Source organism: Coffea arabica, chromosome 2c, assembly GCF_036785885.1.
Source record: "Coffea arabica cultivar ET-39 chromosome 2c, Coffea Arabica ET-39 HiFi, whole genome shotgun sequence".
In the NCBI taxonomy this organism is placed as follows: Eukaryota; Viridiplantae; Streptophyta; class Magnoliopsida; order Gentianales; family Rubiaceae; genus Coffea; species Coffea arabica.
In genome coordinates, this window is record NC_092312.1 from 64,062,520 (window position 1) to 64,079,947 (window position 17,428).

Sequence of the window (17,428 nt, forward strand, 5' to 3'; positions counted from 1 at the left end):
ACAACTTCATGCAAAACAACAAGAAATCACCTACAAAGCCTCAACAATCATCATCAACTTCATACCGCAGCTTAAACACAACATATCAAGGTTAATCATGGCCATAACTCTCAAGTCAAGTCTTGCAAATTAACACTATAAAGCTGCAATTTTCACAATCAAGCACAACAAATAGATAGTACTCCAAGTGAATTGCATAAACATGGCTTGAATCCTCCCAATACCAAGATAAATGAAAGAGGGTTTCTTTACCAAAGTTACCTCAAAACCCTAGAAAAATTGTGCAAGAACAAGAGCTTTTCTTTCTAATTCCTTCCACCACAAGCTTGACGATCACCACAATATCACTTCTTATGTATGGGTTGTGAATTTCTTACAAAGCTAAGAAGGATTCAAGAGCTTGAAGTTGGCTTGTTTTTCTTCTCTTTTCTTGTACTAATTTCGGCCGTGAAGGTTGAAGAAGAAGAGAAAAATGTGTTTTTAAAAGTTAAAGATACTCACAAGATGGTCTTGGTCAAGAAATGCTAGAATGGTGACAAGTGGCCAATCGAAGTCCAAGTGTTCCAAAAGCCTATCATATTACACTGTTAAGTCTTTCTAGTTGGTTAACCTTATATAATTATCACCCAACTCCACAATATTAACATATTAAACCATGCAAAAGTACTTTACTAACTTCTTGAACTAAAACTTGCGGGAGTTTATCTAATCAAGCGATATTAAGTCTGCTAATGTAAAAATCATGACTCCAATGCATTAAAGCAAATTATATGCACTTAAATGAAATAATTGGCAATTTATGCATGAATAAATATTAGGGTTCTCACACTGTCTCCCGCTTAAAAGAATTTCGTCCTCGAAATTCATACCTTCCATAAGCTCAGATAACCCTGGACCTTGTTGTGTGATCATTGCATATGTTCTTGCAGGTGCCATTGGTCGGTTTCCTCCTTCATTGACTTGTCGAGGGATAGTTTTATTTCCTTGTTGAATAGTAGTTTCTCGTGGATATCTCTTTAGGCAGTCATGAACTTTATGGTTGGTTTTCCCACATCCCATACACTTTCGCCCCTTTACCCAACCGTTTTCTTCGGTACGATTCGGCCTTCCACAATATTCACAGGTCAAACGAGAATTTGTGATTTGATTTGCCTGCGAAAGTTTCCTTGATTGTATCTGTCCTACTGGAATTTCTCGTGACATAATTCCTTCTGGTTTCTTTATCATGGGTGGTGAAGAAGTGGTAGTCTTACTCCATCCAATCCTTTTAAAACTTTAGGTGGCGGACAAATTTCTCTTGATACCTCAAGGTAGTGACTACTATCGGATAAATCTCTTTTCCTCGCATGAAAGGTTCTCAGTTGGAATTTTGTGCTCTCCACCCTTTGTGCTTTCTCAAGAGCATCATTAAATGTTTCAATCAGTGCGATGGCAAGGGCATCTTGGATTTTTAAATTTAATTTTTGGATAAACCGTCTTATTCTCTTCCGCTCCATAGCCACCGATTCTAGAGCAAATTTAGATAATTTCGTGAATTTTGTTTCATACTCAGCCTCACTCGAAGGTCCTTGGCGAAGCTTTATAAAATCGCCTTCTCTCTTTTCTTGGACTAGTGGAGAAAGAAATTTCTCGTTAAACTCTCGTACAAAGTTTATCCAAGTTTTTGGAGTTTGATCTCTTTCCCACTTATTTCTTATAACATTTCACCCGACTCGAACTGCTCCCTCAAGTTGAAATATAGCAAAAGTGACTTGTCTTTCTTCTGTGTAGTTTAAGGCATCGAATATATCTCTTATAGTTTCTAACCAATTTTCAGCCATTTCTGGGTCAGGTCCTCCAGAAAATTTGGGTGGTAAGAATTTCTGAAACCGCTCCAAAACTCAATCCTCTCCTATCTCCTGGTTTTCTCGTTGGTTTCCTTGTCCAACCCCCTGGCCCTGCTGAGCTACTAAGCGCTTTAGTACATCCGTCATGCGAGTTGAAACTAATGCCACTTGGTCATCTCTTCCCCCCAACCGTTGGCTTGGCGTTTTGATCAGTGGCAGACTCATTATGTATTCTTTGATTTCGAGATTGTCTGGTTTGACGTCCCTATCGTTGTCCACTAGTTTCCATGTTCACAGCTACTCTATATGCACATGAATAAATCCCACACTAAATCATAATTGAACTACACACACATACCAGTAACAACTCTAAAGAAAAATGAAATTACTTGCATAAATAACATTATCACCATCAAGTCAAATAGAAACTAAAGCTCATTAGATCATAATACAAGTTACAGTCAAGTAAAGTACATACCAGGTCAAGGTCAGTAAACAAAAGTAAACAGGTGATTAACAAAAGTACATGCATCTCCAAGGTACAAACTTCTAAGTTCTACTCCCGTCGTCCCATTGCAAAGGATCAAAAGTAGTGTTTCACTAGATTAATTGGAACTAGATGATTCACGTTCCCTAACACGTTCAGTTTCATTCCCAACACTAGAATCCTTTAGGCCACGATCTTCTCCACCTCTCGCTCTTAATTGTTGTGTCATCTCAGTCAAACGATTATTGGTTTCCTGTAACTGTTCATGTAAAAGATCGGTTCGTTCTTGTTCCTCGAGCACCTTAGTCTTAGGCAGTCCTTGTACACCATTTCTTTTCATTCTTACAATCACAATGAAGATTATTAGCTTAAATCAACCCTTACTGGGCATCGTGTCACTTAACAGTCCAACGAGTCCCACAGTTCGGCATCCTAAACTTTAAATTTAGGATACACTACAGAGATTTAAAGCCTAAACTCTGATACCACCTGTGACAGCCCCATTTTTTCCAAAGACGAACCAGAGGGGTCAGCGAACTGCTTGCCCAACTCTCACCGGGGGTCACTACAATCCATAATTTAAAAGTTAGAATAACTCTAAATATTTTCAATATACATTTAAAGTACTCCAAAACATTTCATACTTAAAATTAGTTAACTTTCTAATTTAAATACAACCTAAAAATATATATACTATAGTCATTTGCTATGATACAATTTAAAATTTTCAAAAGAAAATAATTTAGTACTATTCGTGAGCACTCTCGATCTTGAACCCTGTTAAGGAAAATGTTGATCTTGATTCCTAACTTTTGATGTTTACAAAACAAATGGATGATATTAATATCTCTTCAAGATATTCTTTTAGTTATAAAGTATATCAGATTCAAAGATCAAGTGCAATTGAAAGGGACAAAGTTTGTTGAAACTGTCGGACGCTCAAGAAGACAGGATCGGATGTCTGATAATCATTGCACAACTTCGGACGCATGAAGAACTCCACCACCGGACATTCGAAGGAAATAAGACATTCCTCCTAACTCACTGACCTCGATCGGATGCAAGCATCGGATGCCCGATAGGATCCTTCAAAGTTGTCGAAACCATCAGACGCTGAATATGTCTCCACCGGACGTCCGATAGAAACAAGATGATTCTCAAATCTCTTTGTTTGCTGTCGGACGCACAAAGAGCTTACACCGGACGTCCGATAGAGATAAGATAATTTCTCAAACTCTCTGTCTATTGTCGGACGCAAGCATCGGACATCCGCTACTCTAACAGCTAGTTAACTCTTCAACTACTATCTATCTGTTGAAAGTATTATTGAAGCACTTTCTTGGTCTTATATAAATAGTGCATGGTCAGAATATTCAAATAACTTTTGCACACTGAAAATACAAAAGATCTAGAGTAATTTTAGTGAGAAAATACTCTAACAGGAAGATTTGTAGTTTTAGTGGTGTGAAATTCATTGTAAACTTTTCATTTGTAAGTGAATACTTATTGTTACTTATTGTTCTTATTTGACACTTATCGTAAGTGATACTGATGTGAAACCCCGATCTAGACAACCAAAACACCATGGGTTAGGCAGCGAAAATTTGACCCAACTAATCCCTAGAAGTCACGACCACTATTGATATTATCTCAACCCGTTACCTAATGAATTAGCGAACCAAACTATAGGTAGAGGAACGCCACAACCAAGGAGTTACTTGATTGATAAGTTCACTTGAATAACTTCAGAAAGATTCTCAAATATTCAAAGAGACTCTCTTGGAAAGAGAAAAGTGAAAACTCACAATTTTATTGATCTTTTTAAAACCCCCTCTGAAGGTCTCTTGCCTTGGCTATATATAGCCATACAACTTGAAAACCTAAAGTGACTTGAAAACCTTAACTCGGCTAGGCTAGGCCTTTGGCCCGATTCCACTACTCAAATCCACTATCTAATGGTCAGCTTATAATTGATCCAATGAAGGCTTTAAGCTGGCCCAACATAACCCAATAAAAGCTAACTAACCAACTTAAGTTATAGTGAGCCTAGACTCTATAAATCGGATCCAACTCAACATGAGGTCTTGGACCGAATTTATTCCTAGCAAATAAAATAGAACTCTAGAAAATAAAGTACTAACTATTACTAAAAGATTCAATCTCTTGCAGCCCAAAACATGGCCCATAAGGGGCCCATATTTCGTATCAGATACTTCTTTGGACAGTCGTGAACTTTATGGTTGGTACTCCCACATCTCATACACTTTTGCCCCATAACCCAACAGTTTTCTTTGGTATGTTTCGTCCTTCCACAATATTCACAGGTCAGACGAGGAGTTGTAACTGGACTTGCCTGCAAAGTTTCTCTTGATTGTATCTGTCCTACTGGAGCTCCTTGTGATATAGTTCCTTCTGGTTTCTTTATCATAGGTGGTGAAGGAAGTGGTAGTCTTACTCCTTCCACTCCATTTCGAACTTTAGGTGGCTGTCCAATTTCTCTTGGCACCTCAAGGTAGTGACTACTATCGCATACATCTCTTTTCCTCGCTTGAAAGGTTCTCAGTTGGAATTTTGTGCTCTCCACCCTTTGTGCTTTCTCAAGAGTATCACTAAATGCTTCAATATGTGCTGCGACAAGGGCATCTTAAATTTCTAAATTTAATTTTTGGATAAACCGTCTTATTCTCTTCCGCTCCGTAGCCACCAATTCTGGAGCAAATTTATATAATTTCATGAATTGTGTTTCATACTCAGCCACACTTAAAGTTCCTTGACGAAATTTTATAAAATCGTCTTCTCTCTTTTCTCGGACTAGTGGAGGAAGAAATTTTTCATTAAACTCTCGTACAAGGTTTATCCAAATTCTTGGAGTTTGATCTCTTTCCCACTTGTTTCTTATAACATTCCACCAAGCTCGAGCTGCTCCCTCAAGTCGAAATACAGCAAAAGTGACTTGTCTTTCTTCTATATGGTTCAAGGCATCGAATATATCTCTTATATTTTTTAACCAATTTTCAGCCATTTCTGGGTCATGTCCTCCAGAAAATTTGGGTGGGAAGAATTTCTGAAACCGCTCCAAAGCTCGGTCCTCTCCTATCTCCTGATTTTTTCGTTGGTTTAGCATTGGTTTTCTTGTCCAACCCCTGGCCCTATTTAGCTATTAAGCGCTCTAGTAGATCCGTCATGCGAGTTAAAACTAATACCACTTGGTCATCTCCTCCCCCAACCCTTGGCTCGGCGTTTTGATCAGTAGCAGACTCGTTATCTACTCTTTGATTTCGGGGTTGTCTGGATTGACATTCCTGTCATTGTCCTCTACTTTTCATGTTCACAGCTACTCTATATGCACATGCATAAACCCCACACTGAATCATAATTGAAGTTCACACGCATACTAGTAACAACACTAAACAAAAATGAAATCACTTACACAAATAACTTTATCACCGTACAAGTCAAACACAAACTAGAGCTCATTAGATCATAACACAAGTTACAGTCAAGTAAAGTACATACCAAATCAAGGTCAGTAAACAAAAGGAAACAGGTGATTAACAAAAGTGCATGCATCTCCAAGGTGCAAACTTCTAAGTTCTACTCCCATCATCCCATTACAAAGTATCAAAAGTAGTGCTTCACGAGATTAATTGGAACTAGATGATTCCCGTTCCCTAACACATTCAACTTCATTCCCAACACTAGGATCCTCTGCGCCACGATCTTCTCTATCTCTCTCTTAATGGTTGTGTCATTCTAGCCAAACGATTATTGGTTTCCTGTAACTGTTCATGTAAATATCGGTTCATTCTTGTTCCTCGAGCACCTTAGTCTCAAACGCCCGAATTCGATGATTCACTCTTTCATTTGCAATGACCAGCATCTGTCTCTCCTTTGCTATAGCTAGTACCACACGGTCAGGACACGAATGTGTTATCCAACAATCACATCGGCGATCCATCCTACGCCCTGGGACGAACTGCCGAAATGGCTCTCCCGGCCCTGTCTGAAACATAAGAGGTCGAAGTCGCCTCCTAGGCAGTCCTTGTACACCATTTCTTTCTATTCCTACAATCACAATTAAGATTATTAGCTTAAATCAACCCTCACTTGGCATCGTGTCACTTAACAGTCCAATGAGTCCCACAGTCCGCATCCTAAAATTTAAGCTTAGGATATACTACAAAAATTTAAATTCTAAACTCTGATACCGCCTGTGACAGCCCCACTTTCCCTAAAAGCGAATCAGAGGGGTCAACGAACTGCCTGCCAAACTCTCGCCGGGGCTCACTACAATCCGTAATTTAAAAGTTAGAAATATTTCAAATATTTTCAATATAGGAGGAGTGGAAAACAAAGGAGTGGAATGAGCTAAACAGTCCATTGAGGTTCTAAAACACACAAGCAGTTTTAATAAATCAAGAAAATTAAGCATAACGCACATATGGTTCAAGATTTCACATTGGCACATTAAAATGAGGCATTTATCATTTTGCAAAAATAAACACACATTAAAAGGATACGGTGTTCACGTGGAACTATTTTGGTCAGCTTCACCTTATAACTCCAATAATTCTCTCGATTTGTTTGGCCATTGCCTTATTCCTCCAGGGGTAATACTCGAGTATACCAAAACGGTGATCCAGGGTTCCAATATACCCGACCGAGCCCAGTCTTAGCTCAAGCGGGTTAGCAACCAAGGGCAGGGCCAGTTCAACTAAGAGCTTACAACATGCGCAAATAATCAAATAAACCGATAAACAGTAGAAATTCATGGTTAAACGGTAGAAATTTGTTATTTTAGTAGGTCGAGTGTGATAAAGTATACACTCGCCTTAAAACGGTAAAAAATTACATAGGAACAATTATAGGGAACACTTAGCACTTAACACTTAAACACACAAATAATATGAAGTAAACATGTAGCAAAATTATTCAAGTCACACACATGCAAGTAACACTTACTGTTACGTGCGATATGTCTCGGTTCCTGAATAACACCCTTGATTACCCTCGAGTCCTGAGGTAAGAACCAACAAGTTTATATGAAAGTGAAAAACAAAACCTTAGTGTTCTTGCATTTAAGAAGTAAAGAAACAAGAGATTGGTATATAATTTCATTCTCAAATGTATACTAAAGAATAAAGTGAGTCGTTATAGCCTTGAATCAAGCCTATTCAAATTCAAAGTTCAAAAGTAAGAATGGAACCATGAGAAATCAAGTTTTGGGTCAAGAATTAAGCATAATAAAGAATATTAAGATTTCTCATTTAAATCCAAGGAAACATCAAGTACAAGGGTTTGAGTGTAATATGGAGTACAAGTGTTAATTTGAACAAAGAAAAATGAATGGAATCAAGAAAAGTAAAGAAAGGAAATACTAAAGAGAAAATGTATAGGTGACAGCTTTGTCATGTGTTGGCATTCTGATCATAACTGAGACTATACAAATCAAATTGAGATCATTTCTATATCATTTCAAGCTAAGACACAGGGCTATATTTCTTATGAAGACATCGGGTTCAAAATTAGACGTCTTAAGGGTAAAAAATGAACATTTCAGAAGTATAAAGAAAACGATTATAGCAAATCAGGGTTTTCACTATAGGCAAGGTGTTCTAGTCATTTCCGAGGCTACGATGATTTGATTGATCTAAACTTTTGCAAGTAAAAAGCTGGCTCAATACTCTACAACTTTCATGTTTTGAGCAAGAGCTGGTTTGGCCTAAACGATGGACAAATTCGCTGCTCAAATGGCTCTTAAAACCTCTATGAACAGAAAGTTTTCAACTCCAGCAACCAACTTTGGAAAAAGCAAAATAGGGATTTTGTAAATCCAAAAATTACCAAATTTGACACAAAAAGGTAGATTGAGGAGCTACATATATCTAGAAGGTCACTTTACAAGATTTGGAGTACAAACCAGTCTGATTTTAACTATACAATACAGCAACTACAAAACTAATGCAGAACATTCTTGAAATTTATCAAACTTTGCAAAATCACCATAAATCACACAGACAGAACCAGGGTCTGAAATTTTCACGGTTTATAGCCCTATTTAATCTAGTTTCAAACGCATTAAACAGAATTCAATTTTGACCTTCCTACACCAAGATACAACAGATTTTCCAACACTACTCTAGCTACCCTGTTTCGTGCCAGATTTGGTCACGTTACACAGCATCATACAAAACAACAAGAAATCACCTACAAAGCCTCAATAATCATCATCAACTTCATACCACAGCTTAAACACAACATATCAAGGTTAATCATGGCCATAACTCTCAAGTAAAGTCTTGCAAATTAACACTATATAGCTGAAATTTTCACAATCAAGCACAACAAATAGATAGTACTCCAAGTGAGTTGCATAAACATGCCTTAAATCCTCCCAATTGCAAGATAAAAAAAAGAGGGTTTCTTGACCAAAGTTACCTCAAAAGCCTAGAAGAATTGTGCAAGAACAAGAGCTTTTCCTTCTAATTCCTTCCACCACAAGCTTGGGGATCACCAAAATATCACTTCTTATGGATGGGTTGTGAATGTCTTACAAAGCTAAGAAGGATTCAAGAGCTTGAAGTTGGCTTCTTTTTCTTCTCTTTTCTTGTCCAAATTTTGGCCATGAAGGTTGAAGAAAAAAAGGAGAATGTGTTTTTTAAAGTTAAGGATACTCACAAGATGGTCTTGGTCAAGAAATGCTAGAATGGTGACAATTGGCCAATCGAAGTCCAAGTGTTCCAAAAACCTATCATATTACACTCTTAAGTCTTTCTAGTTGGTTAACCTTATGTAATTATCACCCAACTCCACAATACTAACATATTAAACCATGCAAAAGTACTTTACTAATCTCTTGAACTAAAACTTGCCGGAGTTTATCTAACCAAGCGATATTAAGTCGACTAATGTAAAAATCATGACTCCAATGCATTAAAGCAAATTATATGCAGTTAAATGAAATAATTGGCAATTCATGCATGAATAAATATTAGGGTTCTCACACTCTCTCCCCCTTAAAAGAATTTCGTTTTCGAAATTCAAACCTTCCATAACCTCAGATAACCCTGGACCTTGTTGTGTGATCATTGCATATGTTCTTGCAGGTGCCATTGGTCGGTTTCCTCCTTCATTGACTTGTCGAGGGGTAGTTTTATATTCTTGTTGAATAGTAGTTTCTCGTGGATACCTCTTTGGGTAGTCGTGAACTTTATGGTTAGTCTCCCACATCTCTTACACTTTTGCCCCATAACCCAGCAATTTTTTTCGGTATGATTCGTCCTTCCACAATATTCACAGGTCAGATGAGGAGTTGTGACTTGACTTGCTTGCGAAGTTTCCCTTGATTGTATCTGTCCTACTAGAGCTCCTCGTGATATAGTTCCTTCTGGTTTCTTTATCATAAGTGGTGAAGGAAGTGGTAGTCTTACTCCTTCCACTCCTTTTAGAACTTTAGGTGGCTGTCCAATTTCTCTTGGTACCTCAAGATAGTGACTACTATCGCATACATCTCTTTTACTCGCTTGAAAGATTCTCAGTTGGAATTTTGTGCTCTCTACCCTTTATGGTTTCTCAAGAGCGTCACTAAATGTTTCAGTTTGTGCTGCGGCAAGGGCATCTTGGATTTTTAAATTTAATCTTTGGATAAACCGTTTTATTCTCTTCCGCTCCGTAGCCACCAATTCTGGAGCAAATTTATATAACTTCATGAATTGTGTTTCATACTCAGCCACACTCGAAGTTCCTTGACGAAACTTTATAAAATCTTCTTCTCTCTTTTTTCGGACTAGTAGAGGAAGAAATTTCTCATTAAACTCTCGTACAAAGTTTATCTAAGTTCTTGGAGTTTGATCTCTTTCCCACTTGTTTCTTATAACATTCCACTAGGCTCGAGCTGCTCTCTCAAGTTGAAATACAGCAAAAGTGACTTGTCTTTCTTCTGTATAGTTAAAGGCATCGAATATATCTCTTATATTTTTTAACCAATTTTCAGCCACTTCTGGATCGGGTCCTCCAGAAAATTTGGGTGGCAAGAATTTCTGAAAATCGCTCCAAAACTCGATCCTCTCCTATCTCCTGATTTTCACGTTGGTTTCCTTGTCTAACCCCCTGGCCCTGTTGAGCTACTAAGCGCTCTAGTGCATCCGTCATGCGAGTTGAAATTAATGCCATTTGGTCATCTCCTCCCCTCAGTTCTTGGCTCGGTGTTTTGATCAGTAGCAGACTCATTATCTACTCTTTGATTTTGGGGTTGTTTGGGTTGACTTCCCTATCGTTGTCCTCTAGTTTTTATGTTCACAGCTACTATATATGTTCACAGCTACTTCTAGTTTTCATGTTTTCACACAACCAAGCGATATTAAGTCTACAAATGTAAAAATCTTGACTTCAATGCATTAAAGCAAATTATATGCATTTAAATGAAATAATTGGTAATTCATGCATGAATAAACATTAGGGTTCTCACACTCTCTCCCCCTTTAAAAGAATTTCGTTCTCGAAATTCATACCTTCCATAACTTCAGATAACCCTGGACCTTGTTGTGTGATCATTGCATATGTTCTTGCAGGTGCCATTGGTCGGTTTCCTTCTTCATTGACTTATCGAGGGATAGTTTTATTTCCTTGTTGAATAGTAGTTTCTCGTGGATACCTCTTTGGGCAATTGCGAACTTTATAGTTGGTGCTCCCACATCTCACACTTTCGCCCCATAACCCAGCAGTTTTCTTTAGTATGATTCGCCCTTCCACAATATTCACAGGTCAGACGGGGAGTTGTGACTTGACTTGCCTGCGAAGTTTTCCTTGATTGTATCTATCCTATTGGCGTTTCTCGTGACATAGTTCCTTCTAGTTTCTTTATCATGGGTGGTGAAGAAAGTGGTAGTCTTACTCCATCCAATCCTTTTAAAACTTTAGGTGGCAGTCCAATTTCACTTGGTACTTCAAGGTAGTGACTATTATCGCATACATCTCTTTTCCTCGCTTGAAAGGTTCTCAGTTGGAATTTTGTGCTCTCCACCCTTTGTGCTTTCTCAAGAGCATCACTAAATGTTTCAATCTATGCTGCGGCAAGGGCATCTTGGATTTCTAAATTTAATCCTTAGATAAACCGTCTTATTCTCTTCCGCTCCGTAGCCACCAATTCTGGAGCAAATTTAGTTAATTTCGTAAATCGTGTTTCATACTCAGCCACACTCGAAATTCCTTAAGAAAACTTTATAAAATCGTCTTCTCTATTTTCTTGGACTAGTGGAGGACGAAATTTTTTATTAAATTCTCATACAAAGTTTATCCAAATTCTTGGAGTTTGATCTCTTTCCCACTTGTTTCTTATAACATTCCACCAGACTCGAGCTGCTCCCTCAAGTTGAAATACAGCAAAAGTGATTTGTCTTTCTTCTGTGTAGTTCAAGGTATCGAATATATTTCTTATATTTTCTAACCAATTTTCAGCCACTTTTGGGTCAGGTCCTTCACAAAATTTGGGTGGAAAAAATTTCTGAAACCGTTTCAAGACTCGATCCTCTCCTATCTCCTGGTTTTCACGTTGGTTTTCTTGTCCAATCCCCTGGCCCTATTGAGCTACTAAGCACTCTAGTAGAAATGATAAACAATTAAGATTCACAAGGTAGTAAATAGAAAGGGAAGACTAGCAAATCAATTTGACTACCAAGCTCCTCTTAAGTTTGAAGTTCAATTCATAAAACAAGCTTCTTCAAATTGATGAAATACGACCAATCTTTTGTACAAATGAAAGCTCACTTCCTCCTTGCCCCAAACCTCACTCGGTCAAATTAGAAAGTTTTACTATTTCTCAGGACAACTCTCACAGAACTATACTATTGAAATATTCATTCACAAATGAAAGTTTACAACAAACTTCACACCACCAAGACTACAAATCTTCGTTGGAGAGTGTTTTTCACTAAAACTACTCTATATCTTTTGTATCTTCAGTGTGCAAAAGTTGTTTGAAGTTTCTGACCATGCTCTATTTATATGAGACCAAAAAAGTGTTTCATTAATGCTTCCAATGGATAGAAGGCAGTTGAAGAGTCAACTAGTCGTTGGGAGTATCGAACGTCCGGTACAGCTGATGCTTGTGTCCGACAGCAGATAGTGAATTTGAGAAATCATCTTAATTCTTTCGGACGTTCGGTGATGGAGTTTTTCATGAGTCTGAAGTGCTGCATTGTTTATCGGACGTCTGTTGTTGTCTTCGCGAGCGTCCGATAGCTTTCAACTTCCTTTATCTCTTTCAAATGCTCTTGATCTTTGAATCAGATTTGTTTCATAGCTGAAAGTATTTCTTGAAGAGATATTAGTATCATCCAATTGTTTTGTAAACATAAAATACTAGGGATCAAAATCAACAATTGTCGGCACTTGTCACAACATAAGAATTATGCACGAAAGTGCATTGCAACATACTTTGTTTTCAGAATTTCTCTCTTTTTTTTTCTTTTTTCTTTTGAACCAACACCTTAGAAATCAACTTCACTTGTCATACTTGCATTTCTAATTCACTGCCTTTCAAATAATATTTCGAATTTCCATGCAATGTAATCAAGGCATTTCTTTAACACAAGGTTCAAAGAGAAAGTCTAAAAGAGGTTTTTTCGGCTAACAATTAGGTTATCAAACAAAAGAAAAGGGTTAAAGGCTCAACTTGACTCACTAAAGATAGATAAAATAAAGGTAGTTTGTTTTAAGACAGTGAAAACTGGTTAATCCTAAGTACCCTCGTCATCTTAATACATCTAATTCAACAAAATTGTGATCTTGACATGCATAACAGAGCAAGTTCTAAAGTGACCAAACCATGTGTACTACCATTCGACAAACAAAAAGCAAAAAATAGAGCAAATATAGAGTATAATGCTCACAATCAGGTTCAACAATCTCACAAGTGGTCAGGAATTAATATCAAATCCAGCATATTCATCAATTAATTCCATCATCAAAAAAAGTAGAAAACCCATGGCATGAACTCACTATTCGTACTCGTATCTCAATTGCATTCATCATTGTTTAAGGCAAAGAACTACTAAGGACAAGAAAATGCAAAACAAACACCTAAAAGCATAACTAACCCTTGCCCACACCTAAACCTTACATTGTCCTCAATGTAAGCAATAAAGAATAGCAAAAGAAGTAAAGAGAACAATGACACTTCCCTAAACACAGAGGAGGGTAGAAATGGACTAAAACTTGGGAGGAAAGGGTGGATGGAAGCCCACGTGATTGAACACTGAGCAAAATTATGTGCCATACAGGACATCTGGCACTCCATCCACTCCAATCGAGAATCGATCTAATGTAACTGGAAGTGGAGATCTGATGAATGCCTTTCCTCAGAAGATGATGGCAGGGGTGCAGAAGAGGAAGGACTAGAGGCATTAGTAGAAGTACCGCTAGTCTGAGAGGCGGTAGCTTTTGAAGCTTTCCACTTTGGTGGAAGTTGGATCGAGCCCCGGGGGAGTGAACTGAAAAACACCGTTGACCTACTAAACTAAATCCATTTTCTCCAAACAAACCAAATCAAGGGGTTCCGTATTACATGCCAAATGCAAATTATGATTATTCAAATAAAAAATCCCAAGATTCACAACCAAATGAGTGATAAATGAACCCAAAATTAATGGCTTATTTTTCTTGCTCAAGACAATCCGAAAGTGAGAAGCAAACCAACACCCCAAGTTAACTTTAACTTCAGCAACCATACACCAAATAAAGAAAAACTTGAGTTTTGTTAAAATATCCAAACTATCCTTCCTACCCAAGAAGTTATAAGTCATGAAACAGTGAAAATAACGAAAAACGGAGTTCTTAAGGTAGGAGGCCTTAGACTGGCTAGGATCATAAGGTTGAGTATCAACTGACAAATCCTTCCAGTAGCCAATGTTATGGGAGAAAAAGGGTTTAGTGTATTCACATGCACTTCCCATATATTCATCCGATTGGGAATAGGGGACATCAATAAAGTCAAAAGCTAAATTGAATTCAGTGACGGACTTTTGAATTCCCAACCCATCAATTTCCCAACCCATCAATTGAAACCGAACCACTTTAGGAGTTATAACAGAGAATTTACCAGGTACATTGAACTCAAAAGTGGTATAAAATTCCCATATTAACTCAGTGAAAGCAGGCAAAACAATGGAAGTATAATTGGTCCAACCAATGGCAATGATCCTCCTAATGACCTCATCCCTAATGTTCAAAAGGTCGAGTGTGGGGCCATGGATGAATTTACAAGGAATAATTTTCCTTGTACACGCAGCGGCATACCATTCCTTATCGGCTACCCCGGTGAAGGTCAAATGCCCATCAAAGTGGGCGGGAGAAGAGAGGCGAAACTCCTTATTCCTCCCAAGGCGAGTCCGGGGACCACCCGAAACAGATGCTTGGGAAGGTCCACTCAATGGAATAGTGGGTTGGGGTGAAGAAGTGCTGGCTGTGGAGTGATTTTTAGCATGCTTTCTCACTATTTGGGCAACAAGTGGTCGAGAATAATCAGATAATCAAAAAATCGGTGTCACACCAAACCTAGAGAAGGTGAATAAGTATGGGTGTGGTGCCTAAATGCACAAATTAGACCCCCAATTCGTTCTTATCAACCAAAATGTGTCAATGTCCAAATGCAACAGCAAAGATCCCAATCACAATCAATATTGATATGAAATTAAACAGACAGCAAGATGGAGCAAAATATGAATTCAGAGCATCCCAAATAGGCACAATTTATCTGTCATTAGCTAAGAAATAAATTGTCTGTCCTCAGCTAAGAAAAAGAAAAATAATTAAGGAAAGGAGTAACCGAAATTTGAGAATAGGCAGTGAGATTGAGGATGGGACAGGGAGCAGCCGTGAGGAGAGAGAAGGCTCTGTCGAAGGAGCACGGCACTAGTGGCGGCGACGGCAGTGGAGGTGGCAAGCTCACGGCGGTGGCGATGTGGGAAAGGCAGCAGCAGAAGCGGCAGAACGCGAGGGTGAAACGCATGGAGGGCGAGCGAGCGGTCTGTGCTGTTAGCCAGGATGGCGCGCGCTCGGGCGGCAGAGATCAGGTAGCGCGCTTATGCGGCGGGCTGCGAGGTCGCGGCCAGGATGTGCACAGCGCAAGCGGCGCACGATGCGGCGGTGGCTAGCTAGCGGCGCGGTAAGCGTGAGCTGTGGGGAAAGGAGAAAAAGAGAAGAAAGAAAGAAAGAAAATGAAAGACGGAGAAAGAAAGAGAAGAAGAAAGAAAAAGAATAGGGCAACCGTGGATTTTATTTTGAATTGGAAGTAAGAAAGGGCAAATCCGTCCTTTCATCCCCATTTTCCCCTCTTTTTTTTTAAACGACTATGTTAGGCGTGAGCATGCCTAACTGCATTCAAATTTTCTGACCAACTTTCGAAAATTAAATTCCTTAACCTTGACCACCTAGTGTGGGCACGCCTAACTAATGAAGAGTCTTCTACCCGCGGAAGCGAATTGCCTTCCTTATGTGTGACCACTTGGCGTGGGTACGTCTAACTAATGGGTAGTTTTCTGTCCGCTAAATTAAAACTTCCGTCCTTAGGTGTTACCACTAGACACGAGCGTGCCTAACTATCTGCTTCCTACCACCAAAGCAACAAATCACTAAACGCAACTAACACTTAACAAAAACTTCAGAAACACTAGAAAACTAAAACAAAAGGCCTTGGGTTACCTCCCAAGCAGTGCCTTTCTTTAACGTCTTTGGTTAGACGTTAAACACCACTCCTCAATTTGGATGTAATTCAAATTTTATTGCTTTCAGTGACATTCCTCCGAGATCCTAATAGCTATTGAGTGTAACCATCTTCTTTAATTTTCTACTCATTTTCACCTCATAAATTGCTTTCATCCAAGGATAATTGTTCGCAGCAATTTTGAATTTACCCCTACAATCAAACTTAGGAAATTCTTGCATAGAAGGATTAGTAGCATGAATAGCAAACACAGAATGAGAGTTAGTAGGATGTTTCATTGTATCAAAAATATTAAAATGGACTATTTCTCCATCAAATTCCATTGTGATAGCACCCTTACTAACAGTAATCTTAGTTTGGGCAGTACTTCAGAATGGCCTTCCTAATATGATGAGTGATGGATTTAGAGCACTTCTATCATCCATGTAAAGCACATAAAAATCAGGAGAAAAATTTAATCCATCTACTTGCACTAAAGCATCTTCATTACCCTATCCTGATAAGCAAATGTACGATCAGCCAATTGAATTATTATTCTTGTTTCTTTCAAAGGTCCTAATTTTAGAGAATCATAAATTAATTTAGGCATCACGTTAATAGAAGCCCCTAAATTTAGCATTGCATCTCTAATCTTAGTATTCCCTATTCCACATGAGATTGAGAACATATCTGGGTCTCTACATTTTGGAGGTAACTTCCTTTGCAGCACTGCTGATATGTTCTCCCCCACCACAACTTGTTCATCTCCCTTCAACTTTCTTTTATTAACGCACAAGTCCTTCAAGAATTTGGCGTACTTGGGCACTTGTTTGACTGCATCCAATAAAGGGATGTTGACTTGCACCATTCGAAACACTTCTAAGATCTCTTTTTCCTTCTTTTGCTTCCTTGGCTTCTCCAACCTGCTAGGAAAAGCTGGAGTGTTAGACTTATGATTCACAAGAGAATTAGAGATTACCTTGGGATTTGAATTTCCCCCTCCTTCTTTCTCAAGATCCTTTTCTATTTGCTCCTTACTCTTATCTCTAGCGACTACTAATCGGGGCCCTTCAACTTCTTTACCACTTTTCAAGGTCATGGCACTCACGTTCTTTGGGTTTGCTTCAGGTTGAGATGGTAACTTCCCAAAAATGTGAGACTCTAGATGGTTAATTGCAGTTGCCATGTGGCTTCCCTGATTTTCTAGATTTTTCATGCCAGACCTTGTCTCCTGTTAGAATTGAGCAGTACTTTGCTGGAGTTGGGTGGTGTTTTCGGCGAAACTCTTGACCAAATCTTCCAATGAGCTTCCTCTATTAGAGGATGAGGCATGATCCTTTGGCTGATATTGAGGCTGGAACCCTGGCAGCCTATTCGAACCAAAATTTTGCAGACGGTTCCCTCCGTAGCTAAAGT

General features: G+C 38.6%; 1 protein-coding gene across 1 annotated transcript; it reads right to left on the reverse strand.

Moving 5' to 3' along the window:
* Positions 1-16,505: 16,505 nt before the first annotated feature.
* LOC140035738 (uncharacterized) lies at positions 16,506-17,228 on the reverse strand. Its single transcript, XM_072077092.1, has one exon. It carries the CDS (start codon positions 17,226-17,228, stop codon positions 16,506-16,508), a length of 723 nt encoding a protein of 240 aa, XP_071933193.1.
* Between the last annotated feature and the right edge of the window lie 200 nt (positions 17,229-17,428).

What these genes read in the sequence shown, in the direction of transcription:
- LOC140035738 (XM_072077092.1), bottom strand. Translation starts at nt 17,228, where the DNA reads ATGAAAAATCTAGAAAATCAGGGAAGCCACATGGCAACTGCAATTAAC.